This window comes from Alternaria conjuncta, assembly GCF_024043145.1.
Source record: "Alternaria conjuncta strain BMP 0040 chromosome Unknown scaffold_11, whole genome shotgun sequence".
NCBI lineage: Eukaryota > Fungi > Ascomycota > Dothideomycetes > Pleosporales > Pleosporaceae > Alternaria > Alternaria conjuncta.
In genome coordinates this window covers 134,746-160,481 of record NW_026250100.1, presented here as the reverse complement: position 1 = coordinate 160,481, position 25,736 = coordinate 134,746, and the positions used below count along the sequence as shown (strand labels likewise).

The 25,736-nt window shown below is 50.7% G+C and overlaps 7 protein-coding genes across 7 annotated transcripts; 5 read left to right on the top strand and 2 right to left on the bottom strand.

Annotated features, from left to right (window-relative positions):
• Positions 1-514: 514 nt before the first annotated feature.
• On the bottom strand, positions 515-1,727 carry J4E85_007611 (uncharacterized protein; the record flags this gene model as incomplete). The annotated part of the gene is made up of 3 exons (XM_051471843.1): positions 515-880; positions 935-1,460; positions 1,513-1,727. 3 exons carry the CDS (start codon positions 1,725-1,727, stop codon positions 515-517), a joined length of 1,107 nt encoding a protein of 368 aa, XP_051324040.1.
• A 198-nt stretch (positions 1,728-1,925) lies between these two features.
• On the top strand, positions 1,926-4,076 carry J4E85_007610 (uncharacterized protein; the record flags this gene model as incomplete). The annotated part of the gene is made up of 2 exons (XM_051471842.1): positions 1,926-2,055; positions 2,110-4,076. 2 exons carry the CDS (start codon positions 1,926-1,928, stop codon positions 4,074-4,076), a joined length of 2,097 nt encoding a protein of 698 aa, XP_051324039.1.
• Positions 4,077-6,093: 2,017 nt separating this feature from the next.
• On the top strand, positions 6,094-8,474 carry J4E85_007609 (uncharacterized protein; the record flags this gene model as incomplete). Its single annotated transcript, XM_051471841.1, has 2 exons — positions 6,094-8,419; positions 8,440-8,474. 2 exons carry the CDS (start codon positions 6,094-6,096, stop codon positions 8,472-8,474), a joined length of 2,361 nt encoding a protein of 786 aa, XP_051324038.1.
• Positions 8,475-8,922: 448 nt separating this feature from the next.
• J4E85_007608 (uncharacterized protein) lies at positions 8,923-10,629 on the bottom strand (the record flags this gene model as incomplete). The annotated part of the gene is made up of 1 exon (XM_051471840.1): positions 8,923-10,629. The coding sequence occupies one exon, from the start codon at positions 10,627-10,629 to the stop codon at positions 8,923-8,925; it is 1,707 nt and encodes a 568-aa protein (XP_051324037.1).
• Positions 10,630-12,655: 2,026 nt separating this feature from the next.
• On the top strand, positions 12,656-13,801 carry J4E85_007607 (uncharacterized protein; the record flags this gene model as incomplete). The annotated part of the gene is made up of 1 exon (XM_051471839.1): positions 12,656-13,801. The coding sequence occupies one exon, from the start codon at positions 12,656-12,658 to the stop codon at positions 13,799-13,801; it is 1,146 nt and encodes a 381-aa protein (XP_051324036.1).
• Positions 13,802-14,979: 1,178 nt separating this feature from the next.
• Positions 14,980-15,507, top strand: J4E85_007606 (uncharacterized protein; the record flags this gene model as incomplete). The annotated part of the gene is made up of 2 exons (XM_051471838.1): positions 14,980-15,077; positions 15,156-15,507. The coding sequence occupies 2 exons, from the start codon at positions 14,980-14,982 to the stop codon at positions 15,505-15,507; spliced, it is 450 nt and encodes a 149-aa protein (XP_051324035.1).
• A 6,333-nt stretch (positions 15,508-21,840) lies between these two features.
• On the top strand, positions 21,841-23,859 carry J4E85_007605 (uncharacterized protein; the record flags this gene model as incomplete). The annotated part of the gene is made up of 3 exons (XM_051471837.1): positions 21,841-23,397; positions 23,448-23,576; positions 23,803-23,859. The coding sequence occupies 3 exons, from the start codon at positions 21,841-21,843 to the stop codon at positions 23,857-23,859; spliced, it is 1,743 nt and encodes a 580-aa protein (XP_051324034.1).
• Positions 23,860-25,736: the final 1,877 nt, after the last annotated feature.

Here is a 25,736-nt window from a genome sequence, read left to right as displayed (position 1 = left end):
GGCTCGCGACGGACATTGCACGCGAAAAAGCTTCTTCTTGGCACTGCATAGAGCAACTTGTGCGAGTGTAAAGCGCGACACAACTAGGCATGGTGCTGGCAGCGATCGTGAAGACTCTGGCGCGGGTGCACCGCGGGGCCAACACGGGTAAGCATACACGCGACTACCTTCCGTGGCGGGACGCATGTCATTAGCAGTGCATGGGAGTGCATATGGGGGCACGGTAGCTGATCCGGGTCACACCGCATCGAAGACTGATTAATGTGGATGGTGGGGTTGCATTGATACTGGCTATGTGCTCTCCACGCCATCATACCTCAGTGACTACACGGCACGTTTAAGCGTTGTGCTGCAGCTCGCTCCGCTCTGGGGAACCTGGCTTCTCCAGATCCCGCCCGTGCCATTAGACCCCTCCCGCTAGCCCACCCATCGAGCGCCAGGGCTTCCAAGATAAGGACTAGGCGAATAGCAGGCCTAGGCCGACCTGGAGATTATTCCTGGACCATCAGGTGGTTCACGAAAAAAAGAAGGCGTTGCCCTCGTTATCCTTCCGCTGCACCTTGGATAGGTCCTTATCTGGAGCGTACTCTGTCCATGCGCTTGCCGGGAATATGTGTTTGTTGCGTTCATACCACCGCCTGTCAACGACCTTGGTTATCGCTGGGTCGTCGCCGTAACCCTCGAGTTCTTCGTCTGGTATGCTGGACTCTTTGCTCTTCTTCTTAAGGGGTTGAGCAAGAGGGTCGTATGTAGCAGGATCTGCGTCCGCGTCTTCGTCGGTCGCGCTCGGGGTGGCTTTGGTGGGTTGCGCCGAGTAGTCAAAGATGGGGCCGTCGAAACCGGTGACCCTGTTAAACAGGAAGTGATAGATCTCGTAGTGCTGACACGGGGTTAGTTGATAGGTCGATACGTGGTGTTCAGGTCTGATACTCACGTGTGGCAGGATAACTTCACCTCTCACGAGCATCAAGTCGTCCACGCTGACCCTAGCCCAATCTCTTCGACTCTTGTCACCGCCTACGCCTAGCTCTGCGCCGACCTTCCTAGCTTTGTCTAGAAACAGCCATATTTGCTCGCCCTTCTTGATCCTGCATCGTCCACCTGGCACGTTGGTGCCATCGTAGAAGACGAATGGTATCACCACTTCCGTGGCCTTGACTGCGTCGCGCATGACGATGAAGTCTTGCCGTGCCAATTCTGCCTGTTGCGCTTCACGTTGGAGAGCCGTTTTGGTCATAACGCGGGGCTTGAGGCCGATGTTCGAGTTTGCGCCCAGCTTCTTCTTGAACACTTTGGGTTCTGCTTCCGGGGCAGAAGCGTCTGCGGGTGTGCTTTCGCGCGGGGTCGGCGTCTTGGAAACATTGGATTCGGTGTCTTCGTCTTCGTCTATGCCGAATGACAGCTTGCCTTTCCCGCCTACTTTGCGCTTCTTCTTGAAGACGGGTTTTGGTGTCGATGCCCTGTACTTTGCAAATTAGCGGGTACTTCCCAATTGGAAACGACCGTCCTTACCCGTCTGTTGGTGTGTTTTCGCCCGAACTGATTGCAGTGTCACCTCGCTCCTTCCTGTCCAACGCGTCGGCGCGTCGCTTGCGGTAGTCGTCGAGGTTGACCAGGCCGACAGTTTGCGCCTTTAGCAAGTCTTCTGCTGTCGCGGCCTGCGATGTGAAGCGGGGGTTACCAGACGCATCTGCGCGATCGCTTGAACTGGACGCGAACCTGTCCATGTTGGCGGAACGATATGTGGTGGGGGATGCGACTGCCAGAAAGTTGATGGTGCCTGCCGAATATCAGAAACGCGCTAGCAGCTCGTCTCGTGATTACGCGATTTGGCGCGGTCACCCGGAAAGATCCCCACCCCACTCCCCGGTAGTCTCGCCTCTGCGACCCAAGCATCTACCTGAAGACACACGGCGGGAACAACGATGTCGCGCATTGTACAGGATTCTGATGAGGAGTCGGACGGCGATCTCGAGGGCGACCTCCCGCCGCCCAAACAAGCAGACGCGTCCGGACAGCCACTCAGCAACGACACCCACGGCACGGGATCCACCGGTAGGGCTGAGTTCACGGCATCATGTCATCAGACCGAGCTGACGTGCAGCCCAGAATCTCTGAAGCGAGCTATTGAAAAGGCGCACCGGAACCATCTCCAGTCACAGCCGAGCCAGGAAGAGCCTCAGTCATCGGTGTCATTGCCTGAACATCCAAACAAGAAGAGAAAGACCATAGCTGATCCAAGTCCGCTCAAATCATTCAATGATGTGTCTGCTAAGAAAGGGCCCGTCACGTATGGGAAGGCTCCGAAATTCATCTTCGGTAGTTCTCCATCGTTCAACGCTCCACTTGTGGGCCGAGCAGACGCGGCCCTCGAATCAACGCAAGAAGTACCATGGCTCCCAGAAGGAACTATGCGCGACAACTACGCCCTCCACGAACCGGCCATGTTCCCTGAGCCTTCTAGTACCGTTCCCAACGCTACTATGACCCAGCAACATATGCTCGATGTTGTCAATGCACCACTCACGATAGGACAAGAGATCGACAGTGAACAACCTCGTTACATACCTCCACCTGAGCCCTCAATACCCTGGTCAGATCTTATGAAGTTCACACCGGCAGACGCGACGGAACAGACTGAATCATCTGATCGTGACCCACCTTCAAATGATCCTCCGTCAGCCACGCCAGTCCGGACGTCACAGGGAGGCTATGAGTACAGCGCATCTCAACGCAGCAGGCGCGGATCTGGTGGTCCTTTGAAAGGCAGCCCTTTGAGAAATGAACTTTCCCGTAATGGAGCCGGTGACGCCGACCGAAAGGCGACACCAGTTGAAGCCAGCTCTGTCGATATTTGGGATATACCATCAACTGCACCACAGAAGACTCCGCGCGGTGAACACAAGGTAGTCAAGACGACACCTCGTCGTTCAAAATCCGCACAAGTGCCTGTCGCCAGCTCCGACGACGATCTTGCGAATATTGGCCTGCCAAAGGAGCAATACAAGCCACGGCCCAGCCGCTCGAGATCGCTCAGGGTTGAAGAGGAGCAGCCCATCGACTATTCTGTCCGTCCCGAGAAGGCCAAAAAGGTCAGTAAAAGGCGACAAACGACGGCTACAGCCGATACCAGCAACCCTACAACACCAGAAAAGGTTCGGCAGATTTGTGACATGGGATTTACACCTTCAACGACTTCTGGCGCCCTCAAGAAAAACAACGGTGACGTCATACAGACCATCGACTGGCTAGTCACTAACAATGTTGGCCACGACGAGCTTGCACCACCAAGTCCACCCAAAACCAAGCCGGTCATGAACAAGAGCGACGAAACTCCGGCGATGGACTCTGAGGCTATTCAAGATATTATGCGCAGTCTAGACCAGTATCAGAGGGATGATACGCAGGCCGTTGCGCAGGATGTGGTTCATGTTGCGGTGGCGAATGATGCCATACTACCAGAGCCTATCGACCTCACAGAAACTCCAACTTCCGATTTGCGCTCGCCTACGAAAGTTCAGGTAGTGATACCTAAGAAGTCACCACTTGCGGTTTCGAAGCAGCCCCCAAGCTCTACCACTGCCTCGAATAAGAAGGCAAAGCGCAAAAAGCCCACATCAAATCCAGCCGAGAGTGAACCTGCTGAGACGGACTCTACCGTGCCTGAGATCGCGCCTGCGAAGAAGAAGGCACGCGGTCGGCCCAAGAAGGTCGCGCCTGTTGCTTCGCCTAAAGAACCTGACCCAGAACCGTTAGAACAAGCTGTGGAAGTAGAGCATCAACAAGAAGTTGTACAAACGACCGAGCCCGGGTCCAATCCAGAAGAGATAGAGCAAGACTCTAAACTCACACGCAATGATATCGATGACGGGAAATCGCCAGACGCTACGGATACCACGACTGCCAGCCATTCAAAACCACCAGCGAAACCCTCTCCAGCTGCGGCGTCAGAGACTCCAGAACGAAAAATAAAACCTACAACTGCATCGCCAGCGAACACTGGCAAGGTGCTATACCGTGTCGGGCTGAGCAAACGAGCGAGGATCGCTCCTCTCTTGCGCATTGTGAAGAAATGATTAAACAAAGCATACTCGTGCTTCTGCGTCGGCATCGCGAACCATGATACCATACCTCTTATCCAGACATGTACTTGAACTTAATGATACCCACTTTTACTCGGCATTGCCGTCAATTTCCACCTCTTCGTAACATCGTATACAAGGACCAGCTGAAGTTTTTCTAGTGGCGCTTCTGCCTTAGCCGGCCACAACTGAGCGACTAACAAATGCAGCTATCCAAAGTCACTACCGTGGAGCTAAAGCGAACAGCGCAGCCGCTTAGCCGCTTCCTCGCAGCGGCAGATCTGTATTTAGCAGTTAGCTGCTCTACACTGTACTCACTGGTCACATTACCTTAGCGATCTCTCCAGACATTCTACATCGCATTGTACATGCGATTTGTTTGCCGGTGGTTCGTTGCCGCGCGCGGCATTATCGATTATCGAGAGCGGACGCCAGTGCTCGCTTCGAGCTTGGCAGTGGAAATGAAGGCCTTCAGGGGCCTCCTAGCATCGAATCGCGGCCAGCGGACGACCACCGGGGCGTTCCCAATCCTGCTCTCCTGAGCTTGGCATTCAGGCGTTCGTCTTAGGGCTGGACGAAATGCGATTCGAAGTCTCATCGTACGAACGGCGTGCATGACGATGTACCGTTACTGGTGCGCTGTCGCTTATTCCCAATACCACGGCACGAGGCATCGCAACGGCCGTTCGTTGATAACACTGACATCGCTGACAGCACGAACCACGAGTAAAGTGCTTCCAGACTGACAGTGACAGATATCGCATCGAAATTGCGAGTAGTATCCTACGGTCACCGATCACACCAGCAGCGAAGGCCTCCGCAGAGCCCTTCAATCTCAGAGCTCTCTGATGGGTGCCGCGTACCGAGAGAGCCGAAAGCAAACGGCCTCTGATTCCTACGCGAGACGCCATTGAACGCCACATAAAGCCAACACGTGAAAAGCACGATGTTTTTGTGATGCCAAGTACTCCTCTAGCCTATTGTTGAGTTGGGCCCCGCCGGCGATCATCCCACTTCAGTATATCCGCGACGGGAGCCGGTCACAACCAGCATCGCGGCTCATATATTTAGACCCCAGCGGTTTAAAGGCTTGGCCTCGTCAGGAACAGGACAGATTCGGGCTCTGTTATCCCTCTTCGAGATTGACATGTCCCTAGGAATTGGAAGCTGTCAAGCCTCCAGGTCTGCTCGGCTACCAAGACATACTATCACATTGGGGACGCCAGATCATGTTGTAGCATTTGGTGGTGGCTTATACTAGGCGCCTTCGCAGCTGTCTCCGTACCATGCCGTCTCCACATCCTCTTCGTATCCCACGAAGGTTTCCCAGGGCCGCGCTCTTGGCTGCTGATAATAGTGTGCTGACTTCTTCCAGTTAGTGGGCTCCACTCCTCGCAGCTACGCCGCCACGAGTCGCCCTTGGAGGTGCGTCTATGGCATTATGTGATATAAGTACATCGGGATTCTTCTTCCTACGCTCTTCACTCGTCTTGCTCGTCTTTGCACGCATAGCGACCGTCACTCGTTTTTTCATATCGACTAATATTAATTGACGTTACTGTCAACCACACTCGCTTTCACTATCCCAACCGAGGTCGACTACAACTATTATACTGGTGCTGTAAACATTAATTCGACAAGATGCGTTTTTCCCAAATCGCTGCTGCCTCCTTGGTAGCACCGCTCGTCGCCGCTCATGGCATGGAGGGTATGCCAAGGATCGTTGGTTTGCCCAGGCAATTGAGGGCCAGCAACCCTCTTGCTGGTTACTCAGGTGGTCATGCTGCTGAGGCAGGACCCGTCATTCGCCCCCGACAGTCCACTGACGGACGTTGCGGACCAGATGGCGGCAACCAAAAGTGCGCGGACAACGAGTGCTGCTCAAGCGCCGTACGTATATTGGAAGAGACACTTCGTGGATTGAGCGTAAACTGACAGTAGAACAGGGATACTGCGGTACTACCCAGGAACACTGCCAAGCGCCCGACTGCTTGTTCAACTTTGGTCCTGCATGCGGTATGACGAATTCTATACCCTGCACGATGAACCCGTTACTAATGTTATGAAAGACGCCAACAAGACTCCTGCTGGAGCAAGCACCCGTAACGACCCACGCCCCCAGCTTGGAAGCATCCCCTACGGCGGTGAGGGCATCTATGTCTGCAATAACCCTGGAACCGTTGCAATCACATACGACGATGGTCCATACATCTACACCGAGGGTGTTATGAAGCTGTTCGAGGCACGAGGAGCCCACGCCACCTTCTTCATCACCGGTAACAACATCGGCAAGGGCGCTATTGACGAGAACTGGGCGGGTGTCATCAAGAAGATGTACGACAACGGCCACCAGGTCGCCTCTCACACATGGTCCCACCAGGACCTCAGTGCTATCACCAAGGAGGAAGCTTACGACCAAATGGTCAAGAACGAGATGGCTATCCGCAACATCATCGGCAAATATCCCACCTACATGCGCCCTCCGTACTCTTCTTGCACTGGAAGCTGCCAGGAAGTCATGGCTGATCTCGGTTACGTTGTGTCTTACTTTGACCTCGATACCGATGACTACAACCAATTGACACCCGAGAAGATTCAGGTCGCAAAAGACAACTTCAAGAAGGGCATTGATACCCGTAACGAAGGATATTTCGATGGCGACAGGCTTGCCATTGGCCACGACATCCACCAGTTGACCGCCGAGAACCTCACCGTATACATGCTCGACTATCTCTACGCTCAAGGTCTCAGGGCTGTCACCATGGGTGAGTGCATGCAGGACCCCGAGGAGAACTGGTACCGCGACTCTACTCCCGCTCCTCCTAGCACCTCATCTACCCGTACGTCTTCCTCCGCTGTCCCCACTCCTACCGGCCCCACCTCCAAGGACGGTATGTGCGGTGCTGCTGGTGGCTCTCAATCCTGCGTTGGCTGGGTTGGTGTCGACGGTCTCCTCGGCGAGTGCTGCTCTCAATACGGCTACTGTGGCAACACCGCCGACCACTGCCAGACTGGCTGCCAAGCTGGTTTCGGAAAGTGCGGTGCCCAGCCCAGTGCTTCTCCATCTGCCTCTGCTACCGTCTCTGCTAGCGTCACTGGCCCTATCCCTACCCCTACCGGTCCCACCACTACCGATGGATCCTGCGGTGCGGCAAACGGTGGCATGACTTGCATTGGCTTCAACGGCCCTGCCGGTCTGAGCGAGTGCTGCTCCCAGTACGGATACTGTGGGAATACCGATATCTACTGCGACGCTGGATGCCAAGCTGGCTTCGGAAAGTGCGGAACTCAGGCCGTTGACAGCGCTTCTTCTTCCGTTGCTGCTAGCACCAGCCCTGCCCCCTCTTCCTCTGCCGATGTCAGCGCCAGCAAGGACGCCGTCTCTTCCACTGCTTCAAGCACCACCGTCGATGCTAGCTCAAGCGCCAGCCAGGTCTCTTCCGCGGCCTCTGCTACTCCCACCACCTCTGGTGAGAAGTCTCGCGATGGCTCATGCGGTGGGACCAAGGGATACACCTGCGTCGGTTTCAGCACTCTCGAGGGCGTGAAGTCTGAGTGCTGCTCTGCTTGGGGATACTGCGGTACCTCTGAGGACCACTGCGGTGCTGGTTGCAACCCCGTCTACGGCAACTGCCCTTCGACCTCTTCTTCGTCTGCTTCTTCTTCCGTTGCTGTCTCCAGCGCCAGCGAGAAGTCTGACTCTACTTCTCCCACCGCGTCTATTCCTACGTCTGAGGCTATTTCTTCTTCCGTTGCCGCTTCAGTCTCTGCTTCGGCTTCTGCGTCCGTCTCTGAGTCCGTTTCCGCATCGGCTTCTGCCTCAGTCTCTGAGCACGTTTCCGCATCGGCTTCTGCCTCGGTTTCTGAATACGTCTCTGCATCCGTCTCTGCCTCTGAGTACATCTCCGCATCGGCTTCAACCCCTGTATCTGAGAAGCCAGAGGAACACGACTCCACCTCCGTCGCTGCCACTGCTTCCTCCTCTTCCGTTGCTGAGTCTGCTTCCGCCTCCAAGGATAGCTACCCCACCAGCTCCGCCATCTCAGAAGTCTCCTCCGCCTACCCCAGCTCCACCCCTGGAAACTCCGAGGCCGTCCCATCAAGCAGCCCCGTCGCCTCCGCTTCTTCCGCCTCTTCCTCCTCCCCCGCCTCCAGCTCCGCCACCCTCCCCAGCAGCGCAGCTTCCACCCCCTACGCCACCTCCACCATAACACCCACTCCCATCCTCTCCTCCTCCTCCTTCTCCACCGCCATCGTCCGCCCCAGCTCAACTTCCTGCTCCACCACCGCCACACCTACACCTACCAAGCTGCCCGTTTCTTCCAACGGAAAGTGCGGTGAGCACAATGGTGGCCAGACGTGCGCGGGCTACAAGACGCTGTTTGGTGTTGAGATGGGATGCTGCTGCAAGCAGAGTGGGAGGTGCTCGATTGACCCTTGGGCGTGTGGGCTTGGGTGCGATAAGGGGTATGGAAAGTGTTGGTTTTAGGTTATGAGTAGGGGATTGGGATGCAAGGTTGAGGTTTTTTCTTTACGTTCTGGATATATCCTGTTGAGATGATGGGGGTTTGCTGTAGTATGATATGTAACATGTAGTGCAAGAATACATGATGATGAAGATTGAAGTGTCGTTGTGAAGAGTGCATTACATGTGACTTCGTGTTCAATCGCCTTCGTCATCATTTGATAATGACTTCCAGGCATAACTCATCGTTGATACTGCAGTGCTGTAGGTAGCTTGTCATCTATGGGCATGGGAGATTAGATAGTCTAGGGTGCAGAAAGAAGCAGTCAGGTATTACGCCAGAATGGACATGGAACTACAGCTGGGAATTACATCTTAGTTACCCTCCGCACCAGACTTTGAGCGTCCTTCATCTCCGCCACTGGCCTTTTCCGTTGCCGTATTTTCATCCCTGTTGTGGCTCTGATCATTGCCATCGCCCTGCTCTTCGTCATCGCCCTTCTTCTTGGTTCCACCCTGGCCAGCAATGTTTCCGTTCTCGTCAACATCGCTGTCACCCTCTTCGCTACTATCACCAAGAGCGTCGTCTGAACGAGGAGCCCGGATTCCTTGCTGAACTTCCCATGCATCGCGAACATGTCTAGACCAGTGTACGCTCTCAATGTCGTTCCATATGGGCCATGGCCTTTGATATCCCGGAGCAAAGAGCACCTCTTTTGAGAATCTGCCCTCCTGTCGCCAGACACGCATCGTTGTGCCTAATGCAGTCAAGTTTACCACAGATTCGCGGAAGAACTTCCTTCTGCTCTTGCGTAGTTCTCGCACTCCAGCCGGACGATATTCATAGCCAGGATCCCAGTCCTCCAAGCTGAGTGACAGCTCAACGGTCTGGAGTTTCAGAGTACGGGCCACCTCCAGAATCGCGTCGACTCGTTCGTCTTGTGCACTCAAAGACACGATGTGTAGAGCTTTCAGACTACCAGGGAGGTACTCTTCAGGGCGTGTAAGGGCCAAGGTTTCTGCACGTCGATTGTAGATGAGATCTTGAGTTGCTAGCAGATGAGCGTCGAGCTTCAGTCCTGATAGTTTCGACAGACCCTTGAAGCTGCCGAATGTTCTCGGGGAAAACCAGTCTGGATCCCAGTCGATCTTGAACCAATGTAGAATCTCCAGGTCAGGTAGATGTGTTTCGACTGCTTGTGTCAAGTGTTGAAGATCGTAGTCCTTCCATTCGCTCTCGGGTTCAACATATAGTCCACTGACCTTCAATTCTTTGAGGTTGCTGAGTTCCGGATAAGCAAGAAGCTGTTCAAAATCAGTTGGACTGGCGTCAACGTTCTTCATCTCCAGGACTCGTAGCTTCGTACTAGAACCTCGATAGGGGAAATACATGACTCCCTGTCGGTGAGACCTGTAATTGTATTTGATGCTCAGGGACTCCATCCAGGGGAACACAGGTGTCGCACTGTATGCACCTCCGCCGATACAAAGACTCTTCAACTTGCCGAAAGGGCGGATCTCTGGCTTCTTACGATTGAGTCTCCATTCTTGTTCTAGGAGGTTTGTCGTGATCGATAGTGTGCGATCAGTCCTGATACCGAGATCCAAGTGCTCAAGATTTTGGGCGAGACAGAGAATGACAGCCAACGCGCCATCGAACGATTCTCGACACGCGTAGATATCACCGAACCAGCGCATGACAAGCTCCCAGTTTAGGTCCCTACCGATATCGTCGATCATGTCTCTTACAGTGGTGATTTTGTTGAAGGAGTCCCGGTAGTAGTCATTGTTGCCGTGCTTGACTGCGCGTGAGCTAGTCTCGTGAACAAGTGTGAAGCGTTTGATCCCTTTCGCTAGATCCGGTCGGTCAAGAATAGTAAGAAAGAGGAGATTGATCTGGAAGTATTGTTCTTCATGGAAGTAGATCTCCTTGTAGAGAAACTCTTCCGCCACCAGACGGTAATATTTCGACATCCGCAACATCTCAAGGAGCTTTTCCTTTGGCAAGTAGCCATGAATGTACTGGTGCAGCTCCATTGGTAAATCGTTCATCCACCTCCACCTCATGTTGTATTGATTCATGAAGTGACGATTGGTGTAGAAATGTGTGAAGACAAGAAAGAGCGGGCGGCGTAGGCTCGTGCTTTAAGTGAGGGAAGGCATGTTTGTGGGTCGTGTAGCAAAGAGAAAGAGCTATTTGGCCTCATCACATGATCAAGTTCAGGTGATCAAGCGCGATTGCTCACTGAGAGCTTGTTCAATGGACAATCGACAACATGGTAGTCTTGCGCGGCATTGAGTATGCTCGTGAACATTGCGTGACGTCCGGTCTCTTCGATCGGATAGTGAAGATAGCAGGGACACGTTCTATCGGCTGTAGGATCTAATGCTCGAGGCGCCGTACCATCTATGTTAACATCGAGTGGGGTGAAAACCACGAGAATGAGCTCTAGGGATTGCTGTAACAGCTTTTGTCAGCCAACATGATAAAACGCAGCGTCGAATATTATGCGCAGGAGTTGAGTATATGGAAGGGCCTGTTGTCCAGACACTCGGCATGACCCTTGCCATATCGAACCCGATGGTGCTCCTCATGTATGCTGGGACACCGAATCACCGACCTACTCGAGCGTGACTTGTGATAGATCAAAAGGAGTCGTTGGGCTGCCAAGTTGTGGCGCCCCGATTCGTACACCGAAGCAATGCTTGTCTATACAAGCCGGCGAATTTTTCAGGGGCCTGGCCGACGAATATATTGATCGCAATATCGTTGTTGTTACTATACCTAGGTAGCCGGCTCAGCAACACCAACAGGCTCGAGCGCGAAAGACAGAGAAGCAACACCAACGACGCCCATCAAAAACGTCATGGCCATGTCAGTCGTACCTACCCCTCAACAATCCGTATAATCAGTTCTCCATACCTGGGCATTCTCCAGACCCCGCGCCAGCGAAAAGGATACGAGATCGTGACAAACAGCGACGCGAAAACGTGCTCGTATGGCCGTCTCAGCAGGACGTATTCGTCGTAGGCGCCGCATCTCAGAAATATTGAATCGGGGCTATTTTGAGACTTAGGTGCATCGGTTAGCGCCCGGCCATGTGGGGATGTGGCTGGTGACCCATAAACCCTGTCATGTTTCGTGATGACGGGCCACAACTTTACAATGCCAATACCCTCTTTGACCCTCGGATGAACCAATCCTTTGAAGGGGTACTCACACCTTATCTGATCAAGACTACTCTCCAGATAAGCGTCAACATGATGAAATCTCGAGACCAAAAGACAACGCCGGGTCGTCCGGAAAGTCGGACGGTCAAGCCACATCAAGCTTGGCGCCTACGTCGAAACTCCCGCTGGCACATCGCGGATCACGGCTAGCGAGACCCCCGAAGCAGCCTAAGCCAGGGGCGGATCACAACCTTCCCCCCGCGCCACCTATAGGAATGCGCTGCAAACATTACACTACCCCTAACCCCCTGTTCTTTGTACGGTCCAAACGGTCCAAAAGGCCAGAAGCAGTGTGGCTGAGTGCAGCACCACCACCGCCAACAATGGCGTGCGTTGGTGTGATGTGTCGCGCGTTTCGTTTCGTATATCCCTCTTTTCTGTGCTGCCTCTGCGGCCCAGCTTACTTGCCTTAGTGCCTTGACTTCAATTCGAGCGCGCGGTTTTCTAGGCTGGGCTTAGACATACTTTAGCGAAGGTAGCTCGGACAAGCTTCGCGCCTGTTTAGAGAGAAAAAGCACGACTTGTGGGCGGTGTTCGAGACTGTCCTGACTGGTGGTGCCGTGTAAGCGGAGTAGCGAGCGGCTTTACTGCACGTTTTTAGTATATGAGCTTGCGGTGCCCGCGTTTGCGCTGACCCTCTTGGTTTTTAGGTATCGTCTCTTTGCATCGTCGAGTTTTGTGTTGCAGCATTGTTGAGCGCTTTCACGTTTCTTTCTTCTTGTTCATTGCTGATGGCCAGGTGACACTCGTTCGCTATTCTCTTCACGTTTACTACTCGTCGATCAACCGTGATCCTTTTACATATCCATATCCTTGTTTAATTATTCGGATACTGTCACTACATCTACGATACGAAACTCGAAGCCTACCGAACGCCATGTCATACCTTCCGCCACTAGGAGCCTTGCTCCTGCCTCTTACGGCACTACTCGCCCAGTCTGCACTCGCTGCCAATCCGTACACCAGCTCCATGAACGAGGCACCCAAGGACAACAACCCAGACTGCGACTGCTATGTCGTCCAGTCCGGCAAAGACTCGCAAACGCCAGAGTACTTCCAATACTACCGCTTCTACGACTTCCGAAACCTCCCCGGCGCGATGAGCGAGTCACCGCCGCTTCTCAACGATAGTCAGATCGCGGGCATGGCGAACACATGGCAGCCAGATCTGTTCAACAGCGATGCTTGGAACTACGATTGGGGCATCCAGAACTGGACCAAGCCCGCCACCGAAGACTTTCCTGTACCGATGAACAACTCCTTCGCGAACATCTTCCTCGGTGAAGAAGACTCCACATCCTACCTCGCACTACGAACATCGCGCATGGATGACTACCAGACGGCTGGAGAGATTGAGAACCAACAGAAGAACCTCATGCACGTTTCGATGCGCATGTATGGTCGTGTCCAGGGTGCCAAGGGTGCGGTGGCAGGATTCTTCACCTTCTTCGACGACGATAACGAGTCTGATATCGAGATCCTGACCGACGATCCTAAAGACCAGATCCGCTACACGAACCAGCCTTCCGTAGGCGAGGATGGCAACGAAGTCGCTGCTGCGTCTGTTGGCCCCACCGACCTCCCCCGCTGGGACGAATGGCAAACCCACCGCATCGACTGGCTGCCCAAGAACAGCTACTGGTACTTGAATCAGAAGCAAGTCGCCGCGAACACATACTCCGTGCCCCGCGAGCAGAGTTTCCTGGTCCTGAACATGTGGGGTGATGGTGGAGAGTGGAGCGGCGAGATGGATGTGGGCGATAGTGCCGAGTTCCACATTCAGTGGATCGAGATGACGTTCAACACCAGCGGACCTTATGAAGGAAAAGCCCAGGAGAACAAGAGGGATATCACCAATTTGTTTGGAAGAAAGAGAGCGGAGAAGGGATGCAAAACCGTGTGCAAGATCGATGACGTGAAAGAAGTCGGTACGCCTGAGGTTGATAGTGGGGCCATGGGAATGAGTGTTTCTTGGGGACTGTTGGTCGTTGTTGGTCTTGTGTCTGTTGCTGTAGGAATGTAGAAAGTAGATTCGTGTAATCATGATCGAACTATGTCTAAGGACACCCCCCACTCAGCGCCCAATTGTGCCGCGGAGGGAGCTGAGGGACCTCTTTCGGGAATGTGCATATCCAACATCCGTGGTCCGAGTCGTCTTGCATCTCCTCTTCGGGTTTGTGGGGTATTTCGCACGTACTTCCTTCGACGTAGTATCGCGTCCCATCTGGATGATCAACATCATACCTCCTGCTGTAATCCAGCGGTTGTGATGAACTCGCGATTCGTGTACACGCGATTTCTTCAAGCCCAAGATCCGCAATTTCTGTCTTCATTTAGCATTCTCCTCTGGTGCAGACTGATGATGAGTTTGATCTTACCAGGTGTTCTGCAGGCGATCCGCACGCAGAACTCGAAAGCGATGCCTACTGCGTCCTCACGCATGTACATCAGGTCTTTGATGTAATGGGTGATGATACCCCAATCGTAAGTAATCCGTTGTTGCCAATGGATGTAAATGCTTCTCAACTGAGGAAAGCTCCCGTTTCTGTGAGCCTCGTACAGTCCCAGAAAGTAGGGTCTCATGTCCGTATTCCACGGTCTGTAGGGTAGGTCGAGCCACAAATGCTCAATCGAGTTTGGTAGAGTATTCGAGAGAGCCGAATTTGGCAACTGTGGTCGCCAGCGCCCTCCTTCGTAGGGGAGAAGAACGTTGGGGTTCAACCTCAGAGAGGTGAGTGAACTCAAGCGGGTACCCTCGCTGAACATGCCTAGTCGATTGGATTGACTGCGTTCAACCGCTGCTAGTTGATCCCCAATTACCAACTTGACCAGTGTGTCAGCATGTTCTGCGAGGGCTATGCCGACATGTTCATAGAACTCGGGGTCGCTGGGTGGATCGTGGTATGACAAGACCACCTCAAATTCAGTGACCGCCCTGCAAGCAAGAATCATCTTTGCAACTATGGAACCGCTGAAACGAGGGGACAGTAACGTCAGTCGGGTGATGGGGGAATCGCGAACAGGCCATATCCAAGGCTGTCCCATGAACGTGGAATCGTTGACATCAGGCCCGACACTCCAACGAGATTCATGATTAGTCTCGCCACAATTGCCGAGGGTCAGTTCGGTGAGGTTTGGAAGCAGGAAGAAAGGTAGCGCATTGCGGACTGGCCATTCGAGACCGCTCTGGTAAGTGTCAAGATGAAGGACTCTGAGCCTTTCGAATCCACCCTCATTGGCACTGTGAGCCAGGCTGTTAAACAGGAAGCTGGTGTGGCTTTCGTCCAGTTGCAGTCTGGGTAAGCGAATCCAAAGACGCTCCAAGTTCGACGCAGAGAGAACACACGGCGTTAGTAGTACGTCCTCTCCCAGGACAGCGCGCTCAAGAAGATCGTGATCATCAGCGTGAGCTTGACTGCTGTCCATGGCCGAGATGAGTTTGCTGAGCCACCCATAGGGCTCTGGCTTATGATCTGGCATTTCGTTCACTGTTTCGCCAACGGCGTATTCACTACTTCCTGGGATGTCGCATCGATGCCTCCTTTGATAGCGGATACATCTTGCGTCGTCAATAACTTGCACATTATCGCCCTCGTCCTTGTGATCGCTCGTCGCTGGCAAGTCATGGCCCGCCCAAAAATCGCCTACCTCGAAACCGTCCTCCATCTTCAGTCTCAGATTCTTGATGTACCCACACAGTTCCACGTTTTCGAGAAGAGTACGCGGTAGCTGACGAAAGGCCTCGCTGTTCATGTCGCCTGCCCGCTCAATTGATTCGTAGATGAGCGATCTTGCAACATCTCTGAAGCTTCGGCAGACGCGACACAATGCCAGGAGGTCTCGCGAAGGAGCGGGTACACGTGGCGCAGAGAAGCATGTTATCGGCGTATGCAGAAGACTGAAGATTTGGAGGAGCAGCTCATTCGGAAACTCGTCCATGATTGGAAGACAGGACGAGAAACGTATTGCGCCTGAGACGGGGATTGTTGACCTTAAAAGTCGGGAGGGAAAATCAGGCAGCAGTATGAGTCAGACGCGCTTACTCTGCAGCCAAGAAGTCGCGTTCTCGCAATGTCGCGTCTTCGGCTAGCTCGGTTTTCACGCGCTGCTCACCTGGGCACGCCCTTGCCCGAGGCTGCAATGTTCTTTTACCCCCAATCACACCCAGGTCTACGTCTGCTCGACTCTTTTGCTGCAATATCTTGTGTGCGCCTCAGTTGTATGACCACAATGTGATAGCGTCATACCCAGGCAGTCACCGCCATTGCTGCTGCATAGCACAAGTCGTTGCATGCCAATCATTCCACACCTCGCTCTATATTTGCAAATAAGTACTAACGAGTCCGCTGTAGGAGATGTTCGCTCTTGCGGTGTCGAGAAGTCCCGTCGCATCTCGTATGTGGCCTAGATGCGTTGATGACGCTTTCAAGGCTTCTTAGTAGTACAGGTGCGACGAACACGTTCCGCACAGCAGTTGAGCGCCGTCTTGCGTATGATGGTTCCAGGTTCAGCTCTCAGATTCATTGTTCCTTTGGAAATTGTTGATGATTGCTAGCACCTTATCCCAGTCTGCCAACATTTCTGGGATGTCACGAACGATATCATAGGTTCCTAACACCCCCTGCTCATGGCTTGCATATTTTAGATTAAAAGCTGGCCCCAAGATATGTATTTGGCCACTTGGGACGAACAGATTGCAAGCCCTCTTCAGCCGGAGCCATGTCAGCAAGGCTCCCGATCGCTTACTTACCGGCACCGGTAATCCTGAGCGGGAGTTCGTTCCTTCCGCACTTTCCACGCATCAGCGTAACTCTTCATTTGATCCGTTTGGTGGACCTCAAGAATGGCATACACGCCTGGCTTCTGCGACTTCTGCTACGTGAACGTTTTGGGGGCGAAGAACTCATGGGGCTATCACCACCCAAGCGCATCGTCCCTCGCGAGCTCTGCTCACCGCGGCTGCACCTTTTGTAGTCTTCTGCATGGAGACTTTCTAATGCATCGCTCGCTCCTACAAAGACACGAGCACCACAATACTAGCTTGAAGCGCTTTCTGCATGAGGAAGTGGCAAGAGTCGACAAACTACTGCCGGGCCAGGGTTCGGTCGTATCTCTACATCGATGGAGTATTCGTACCTTAGGACGTACCCGAGAGACTAAAAACGAAGCAGTAATCATTTTCCGAGTTGTACCGAGGCTCATCAATGATGAGGACAACGATAATCACGAGGGAAAGCCACAGTTCTTCGGAATACCGGAACGGGTTTTCTACTGTGTCCTCGAAGAAGAGGTTGAGGGTTTATTGTCTCCTGCGGAGCTCGGCACGAGTACAAATCCTGCGTTTAATGGTGGCCAGCAGATCAAGGCTTGGTTCAGGACCTGTGGCATTGAACACAAACACTGTCCTAAGCGCGCTGGCTCGGCGAGCAAGTTCATCCCCACACGACTACTACATATCGGCGGCAAACGTACAGGGGATCGCCTGCGGGTAGTGAATACCAAGCTCAACAATGTCAAAGGCCCCTACGTCACTCTGAGTCACTGTTGGGGTAAAGCTCCGTTGGTGACACTGAACTCTAGTACTCTTGAAGAGTTCATGCTTGTCGGTCTGCCGTGGCGTAAATTGTCCAACAATTTCAAGCAGGCCATTGAGGTGGCCTGGTTCCTCGAGGTCGATTATATTTGGATTGATTCTCGTAAGCTCTCATTATAACGTCAAAGAGATAGTGGAAGCTGACATTGCCCTGATTGATTCAGTCTGCATCATGGTAGTATTGTCGCCCTACCTGTTAGGTCGTGCTGATGACTGTATAGCAAGGAGACGGCGACGACTGGAAGCGTGAAAGTTCTCGCATGGAACAGGTGTATAGGAACTCATTCTGCAACATCGCTGCTGCCGATTCCGAGAACGGCGCTGGAGGTCTCTTTCGCCAAAGAGAGGCGCGAGACGTCTTGCCAGCTATTGTGGACCCCGATGGGGTTTCTCCTATCCTGGGTAAGCGACGGTGGGTGATTGTACGTGGGGATCTGTGGGAACAAGGACTTCTCGTTAAGCCACTGTACAGACGCGGTTGGGTTTACCAAGGTCAGTGTCTCTGAGAAACTCCGCAAGCTTGCCTAACAGGCTCCAGAGCGTATGCTTGCACCCAGGATCTTGCATTTCAGCAAACAGCAGATCTTCTGGGACTGTGCCGAGATGAGCGCTTGCGAAACTCTTCCGGCTGGGTTGCCTTTGCCTTTAGACCAACAGTCGGCAAGTGATCGCCATTGGCGTGGACGTCTACAGGAGAGCACAAGGGGTACGACACTGCTCTCTGGGGTCAATGACGACTCGCTTGATGACCTATGGCGATCAGCAGTCATGATCTATACGAATCTTGACCTTACTAACCAGACCGACAAACGTATGGCAATTTGGGGTGTGGTAAAAAGGCTACGAGCAATACAAAGCGAAGAGTACGCTGCGGGAATGTGGGAGGGAGCTCTTGAGGAGCAGCTGGCTTGGAGGGTTCTAGACTGTACAACCAGCAAACGGCCTTCGGAGCTGAACATAAACCCAACCTGGTCTTGGACTTCTGTGAAAGGTACGATATTGAGCGCGGGCAGATCGGTTCGGTGGCAGAGAAGCTACATTGTTCGAGATCATGCTGGCAATAAGATCTGGTTCAACATTGGTGAGCAAGGCATCCGACCAGGACTGCCGACAAGACGTTCGGAAAACGCTAGCGATATGACAAGAGAATTGAACTTGTTGAGCGAGAGGCGGCGTCATTCGGGTACGACGACACGTACGGGCTCGCAGCCAAACGAACATGGATCTTTAGACGCCGATCAAACCCCTCGCCCCCTGCTCAGATCGAGGACTTCATCGCCGCTACGAATGGAGCATGCGACCCGTATACCTATTTCAAGAGAAGGAACGCAATATTCCAATGTACAGCAAAAACCGCAGACGCCGCCGCCTGACGAACGACGTGAAAACGAGCCAACTTTGAAATGTAAGAAGATTGCGATCCAAGGCTTCTTACACGTAGGTCGTCTGAGCCAAAGTCAATCCCATTCATGGTCCTTGGAAATTCCTCACGCATTCGACAAGACCGATGAGATCGATGCATTTCCCGATCTTGTCTCCAGTTTGGACGACCCTAAAACGATGTTTGTTGTGCTTGCATTGACGGAACGCTCCAACAAGGACGAAGCAAATACCATGGCGCAAGAAGTTTGGCTTGAAGGTCATGGTATCTTATTAGAAGAGACAAAAGATAGAAACGAGCCTTGGTGTTTTCGGCGGACCGGTGCCTTTGACATTCGCCATCTGAGCTACAAGACTTGGCAATGCCTTCAGACCACAAGCAGTAGCTTACCAGGCTCAATGATGGAGACGGATACAATTCCTTGCAAGAACTTCTACATAGTGTAAGACAGAAGAGTACATGTTATAGTCATTTATGTTATCTGTAACTCTACTCTTTTGGCTAGAAATCCAACCCCCTCTCTTCCGGCGGCGAGATCATTGGCGAAGCAGAAAAGACCAATCCCAGCCCCTTAACAGAATCTGATGGCTCGCGCCTGGAGTTTGGTAATGGTGATTGGAAAGATGACAACCGCCGAAGTAACGGAGACTCAAATGTATGCGACCTAGGAACCTTGGACGTCGGTAATTGTGCATACGCCCAAATCAAGTCCTCGTTGTATTCGTCATTCACAAACAGCCAGAAAAGGCGATGACACGCTGCAATGGTGGATTCTCGCCCAATAGATGGCGGGGCAATGATCGTGAGATATCCGTTCGCGGACTCCAGCACGTCTTCTGGGCTGCGAGGTGGCATTAAGCTCATGCGTGGATTGCGAGTGCGTTCCCGCAGTAGGTTGGCAATACGGGATAGCGGCAAGCCTCGAGCCCCATCTCCTTTCCGACCCACTGCTGCAATAGTCTTGAGAGCTATAGAGGAGCTATTAGCCGATTGCTGCTTGATCGTTTCGATCGCGGTGTTGAAATGATCTTGGACATTTCTCGGTATACGTTTTGGCATGAGATCAAGGGCCTCGGGTGAAGGCAGGCTGTGAATTCTGTCAACGGCAAGCTTTGCTTGCAGGATGCTCCCGTCGACATAACGCGCGATCTGTTGTATCCACTCATGACCTTTGTTACCGTGCATGGTGTTTCTGAAGGCAAGCCCGAACGAGGATAGCGGAGGTTCTGATGCATCCTCTAAGGTATTGAATCCGAGATCGCCATGCTCACGTTCGAGATCCCATTCTATGTACTCTGCCATAGCATCGTCTGACATGCCATCGAGCGTCACATTGTAATACTCTGGGGACTTCCAAGTGCCCACCGAATCGCTGACTATGGAGTTAGCTATTGTTGTTGTAGCGGCTGCGTTTCATCTGGGTATCACCCAGGCCGGACTGTACTTACCATTGCTGACAAGAAGTATCTTCCCTCTTGCAATTGATGCAAATGTCCCTTTCCTGGCATTTAGAACAGCGCCAAAACACCGTGAGGGGTGAGTCTCGCGGGTGATAATCGCACCATATGTTCATTGCTGGTTCATGCCTGGGCAAACGTGACGTGACAAGTATCTTCAGTCCCTCATCTTGCAGGATATCGAACTGCTGCTGTACCAGTTCCCGCAACGCTGGACTGCACTGATCTAGATGGTCGATGATAAGCACTACGTCTCCACTTTTGGCCAACTCCGCGGTCCTCAAGCGGAGTGCTTGTGCAATGGAAGTAATCCGTTTCGAAGCTCTCTTCCCTGTGCGCAGCAAATCCTTATATGCACCGTAAGCCAAAGTTGTTGCAGGATCGATATTGCAGCTAGGGGGCGACACATGGTTGTATATGGTATCCAAGAGATCCTCTAGGAAGGCGAGTTCATTTTCGATTTTGCGATGGTTGATGAAGATGCTGGCAAGCTGCAAGGTCTGCTTTTCTGACGCCAACATGCATCCTCTCAAGCGTTTGGCTACTAGTGATGCGAACGCCGTCTAAATATCCCATGAGCATTTTCGTTAGCGTTCTAGATAGCGACTGACCTTACCTGCTCCCGGCCCGCCAACAACATGGAGCTGCCAATGGTCTTTACATTGTAGCCACTCTTCAAAGAGCTCGCTGCCAAGTATACTGTCAAACAATCGTTCGTAGATGTCGGAAGCGATAGGGAGAGACTCTTGAATCGCTGCGTGAACGACCATGTCTCGTGCAAAGACGTCGCCATCATCTCTAACTGTGATCTGACCGATAGCGAACATACTGTTTCGATGAATGCGGTTTCAAAGCCCGAGCTGTATCGACCTTGACAAGGCTGCGTCTCGAGGACCTAAGATCTAATGTGTAAATGCACCTGCCCCTCTCGCAATGAATGTGTTTGGGTTGTGGTAGGCCAAGTGATTCACAGCCTCAATCAGGCTGACTGTACGATATTGAATTCCCATAGGTGGCGTATAAGCGGGAGGGTCAGCGCTGCAGAACCCCTGACAGAATAAATCTGGGGGCCAAATTCGGGGGCCGATCGTGGGGGCCAACTTCACCTTCGAAAGCAAGCATCAAGCTGACGGCGAAGATTGACCGGTCATGTAAGGATCTTGGAGCAAATTTGCATACATCGATGGGCTTGTATGACCGTAATTTGCATTGACCTCGTGGATGCTGTATGACGGTCTGGGCAATGATTGGTGCGCGCCATCATGAAGCGGCTCCCATGGCAGTACGCTCAGCTGCCTTCCCGCTCCTTACCGCCGGGCCAAATATAGTTGCTCCCTGATATGGCTTCTTCAAGGTGCCGCAGTAAGACTGCTGAGCAACAGACCTACTCGGGCGGGTATCCAGCCTTCCAAGGTTCCTATGACCCTTTTCCCGAAAACAGCGGTCTCTTTCCAAGTCTATATATTTCATTATCATGCTTTTGGTGGAAACTGGTAGAGGCTAATCCTCAGATTCGGCTGCTTTGTTACACTCGTATTTCTCTTGGAGTTCTATTCTTCTTGACTATGACCCCATTCCCGCAACGAACTTGACAATTCCGTTCCAAACAACTTGCGATCGCCACCTTCGAAATGCTGTTCCGAACATCAGCGCTCTCGATAGCGGTGTTGAGTAGTGTATATCTCTCAAATGCGCTATCGATATCGACGCCCGACAGTCCTTACAATAAGATTCGTGTTCGCCAGGAGGATGCCGAAAACCCAGACTCGAGTGCTTGCGGCTATATCATCGACAACGTCAATGCTGGATACGCTTATCACTACGCATACGATGCATACGCTTGCCTGACCAGCGTACCTTTCAACACTGATGTTGCCACTCGCTTCATCACGTACATCAACGACACCGTGCAGTTTCAAAGCACTCTTGCATATCTCCGGGAACCTCCAGCTGGATATCAGCAACCCGCTGTGGATATCCTGTCGGAATTGACACAAATCCAGAACAACATCACGGCGCAAGTCTACAAGAACCAATATCAGTTCGAGGTTGACGTACAGCATTTGCTGGATAGAGCTCATGATGGCCACATGTATCTGAGAGGCGGTATCATGGCGGCTTTCTCCTTCCTCGCGCCGTATTCCATCACCGCTGCCTCGCCGGACGGTGCAAGTCTACCGAAGCTTTACCTCACGAACGATCTCGTACAAAGCAGAGATGAAGGTGGGACGCCTACCGCAATCGCTACAATCAACGAGATGGATGCAGTGGAGTACGTCACAAGATTGGCAAGCATCAATGCCGTTGGTGGTATAGAACCAAATGCCGACTGGAACCAACTGTTCTACACACCTGCCTCGGCCATCCAGGGATTTGGTGGTATCTGGGACAGTGGCGCACGCTTCTATCCAGGAGACGAGATTGCGCTGGTCATGGAGGACGGTACCGAGTACCTTGATTACTGGCTCGCGCTCTGGAAGGAGCCGTATGAGACAGGCCCACTCACCACTGGTGGAGATCTTTACAACTACTTCGTTCTCAACTTCTTGCCCGCCTCGTATGACCCGAGCGGGAACTTCTACAACCCAGCATATGCTATTCCCGAAGATCTCAACACGACTGGACCTGTTGTCGCGCCTACACCTGATCAGCAGTCTTGGGATGTCAAATCCAGCGGAGCATATCCCAATCCTGATGTTCGACAAGAGGGCCTCGCAGTTCGCAGCGATGGCATTGTCTCCGGCTATTTCCTACCACAGGTCAACGCTGCGACGCTCAGCATTCCTTCGTTTGCACAATACTCTGACTCCATCGGTGACTTTAGCAATGCCATATCAGACTTCATCAGCAACACAACTAAACAAGGCTTGAAAAGAGTTGTGATAGACCTCCAGCAAAACACCGGGGGTACCGTAGAGCTTGCCTTTAGCACCTTCAAGAGATTTTTCCCGAACGTGGATCCATACGCAGGAAGCAGGCGCCGAAATCATCATCTCGGAAGCATTATCGGCGAAGCATACACATCTTACTTCAATAGTCTTAATCCTAGCGATCCTGACTATAACGACTTCCTCGCTGCTGAATGGACGGCTACGTCCAAACTCAACGCTATAACGGGTCAAAACTTCACTAGCTGGGCTGAATACACAGGACCTGTGCTGGAAAAGAGCGATTCCTTCTCGCTCACAGTACGTTGTCAGCCAAGTCTCATGCGATAGGTAGATCTAACAGAGACTAGGAGCGATACAATCTTTCGAACTCCGCGTTCACTTCCGCTTTGTTCGAAGGCTGGGTGCCATCGGGTTATGCTCCTGAGTATCCCCTGGACTACACGACTCCACCATTCGCGGCTGAGGATATTGCCATAGTAAGTGTTGTGGCTCATGGTCAACTACCAAGGCTGACAAGTTTTAGTTGACAGATGGAGCTTGTTCATCCACATGCGCTCTTCTGGTCGAGATGCTCAAACAGGTCGGCGTTCGAACCATTGCAGTAGGCGGACTTCCAGCCACCGGCCCCATGCAAGCTGTAGGAGGTATGTTTAAGGATACTGAGATACGCCAGTCGATCACCACTAACAAACATCGCTCCAGGAAATCGCGGTGCCGCAATTTACTCCGCCGATCGAATCGACTATGACCTCGCCGTAGCGCGCCCCGCGGGGTAGATGATAGACGCCCCTAAGTATTGCCTAATAATGTTTGCTGTAAACGTAAGATTATATATAAAGGCGGCAAAAATGCATAGTATAGTAGTTAAGCTATTATGTTTAATATAATGCTAAAAGAGAGATAAGGTTAATAGCTATTGTAGTTAAGATAAATGCAAAAGACTATTTAGTATATTGTAATAACAAATTTAAAATAATTAGAAAAGAGTTAGTTAGTATAATAAGCTTGTTATTATAATAAAATTAATATGTATTTTAGGTAATATTAAAGATAGAAGCAATGTTAAAGTAATGTTAATTTTAAACGTAATATTAAGGTTTATTATAATATTAAAAAGTTAGCAATGTTAAAGAAATATTAGTATTATATTATACATGTTAAAATGTTTTTTGTATTAAGTGTTCTATTTAATACGCCTATAATATACTTCTATAGCTATATTACTTATAACATTTTATTAGAAGAAATTGCACTATAACTAGCTTATATTTATAGCACTCTTATAATAAAGTAGTAGTTATAGTATAGGTTAGATTTATTCTAGCTACGCTACTACATAAAAGTAGCTACTAGAAATAATAATCTATTACGTCTAGCTACAACGTAAAAGAGACACGCTACTCTTGCGCTAAATAAATATATACTATTAAGCCTTAGCTATTATATTAGTATATATAACTCTACTTCTTAGTATATATAAGATGTAATATTATAACGCAGCTACTTACTAATTCTATTACTCTTTTATTAGTTAAGCCTAGCCTCTCTAAACTAATACTACCTAAAGAATAGACTATACTAAGTGTATAAGTTGTGTATTTTAGCTTATCGCGGAAACTCTTATTAGTTAGTATACTAGGCGCTTAGGTTAATAATGTACTTATCTAGCAAGCAGACTAACTTATATAACTAAAGTAAGTTACTAAGACTTTTATAGAATAGATAAACTATTTACTATTAGAAAAGTAGAGTCTAGCGTGTAAGATTAAAGACTATCTTTATACTAAAAATATAATATAGTAAAGAAGCCTTATACTTACTACGTGCAAAGAGAAGAGATTAACAATCTAATCTCTATACTTAATAGCTCTTAGATAGTATACATTTTATCTATAATTTGTCTAAGTACACCTAAATGCTAGATGTATTAAAGTAATCTATTAGAATACTAAATAGAATCTAGAAGTATATAGGTAAGCGAGAATGTAGTTATAGAGTAGACAGGTAACTAAGTTACTAAGATACACTAGAAATAGAGGCGTAAAGCTGCGCCTTTATTCTACTTTAGCGTTAGCTTAGATCTAGATCTAACTAAGACATATAGATTACTACTATCTTAGATTTAGCTACCTACTCTTAAAGATATTACTAATACTTACTATTATAATTAGTAATAGCTATTATATTAATATTACTATTATAATATAGGTAAAAATAGAAAGGTAAAGATCTTATAGTTAGCTTATTAGGTAATAATTTATATATTCTCTTCTCTCTTACACTAGCCTAACTATCTCTATACAACTAGATATTATTCTAAACTATAATAATTACTTATATTCTTATAAGTATTAATTAGTTATCTTATATTTATATAGCTCTAATAATATAGAATAGCTAGATATTTCTTATTTATATAGTAATAGCTTATATTCTGTTAGCTATTTATTAGCGTAGGTTCTAAGGTTCTTTAGATATTCTCTACCTAGCCTAAGGCTCTTACTTTGCTAATACTAACACTAACACTACTACTACTACTACTACTACTACTATATCTATCTCTTTTATTAGCATAACGCTGTTAACACTATTAGTTCTATTATATTTATCTACTTAGCAAATACCTTATTATTAGA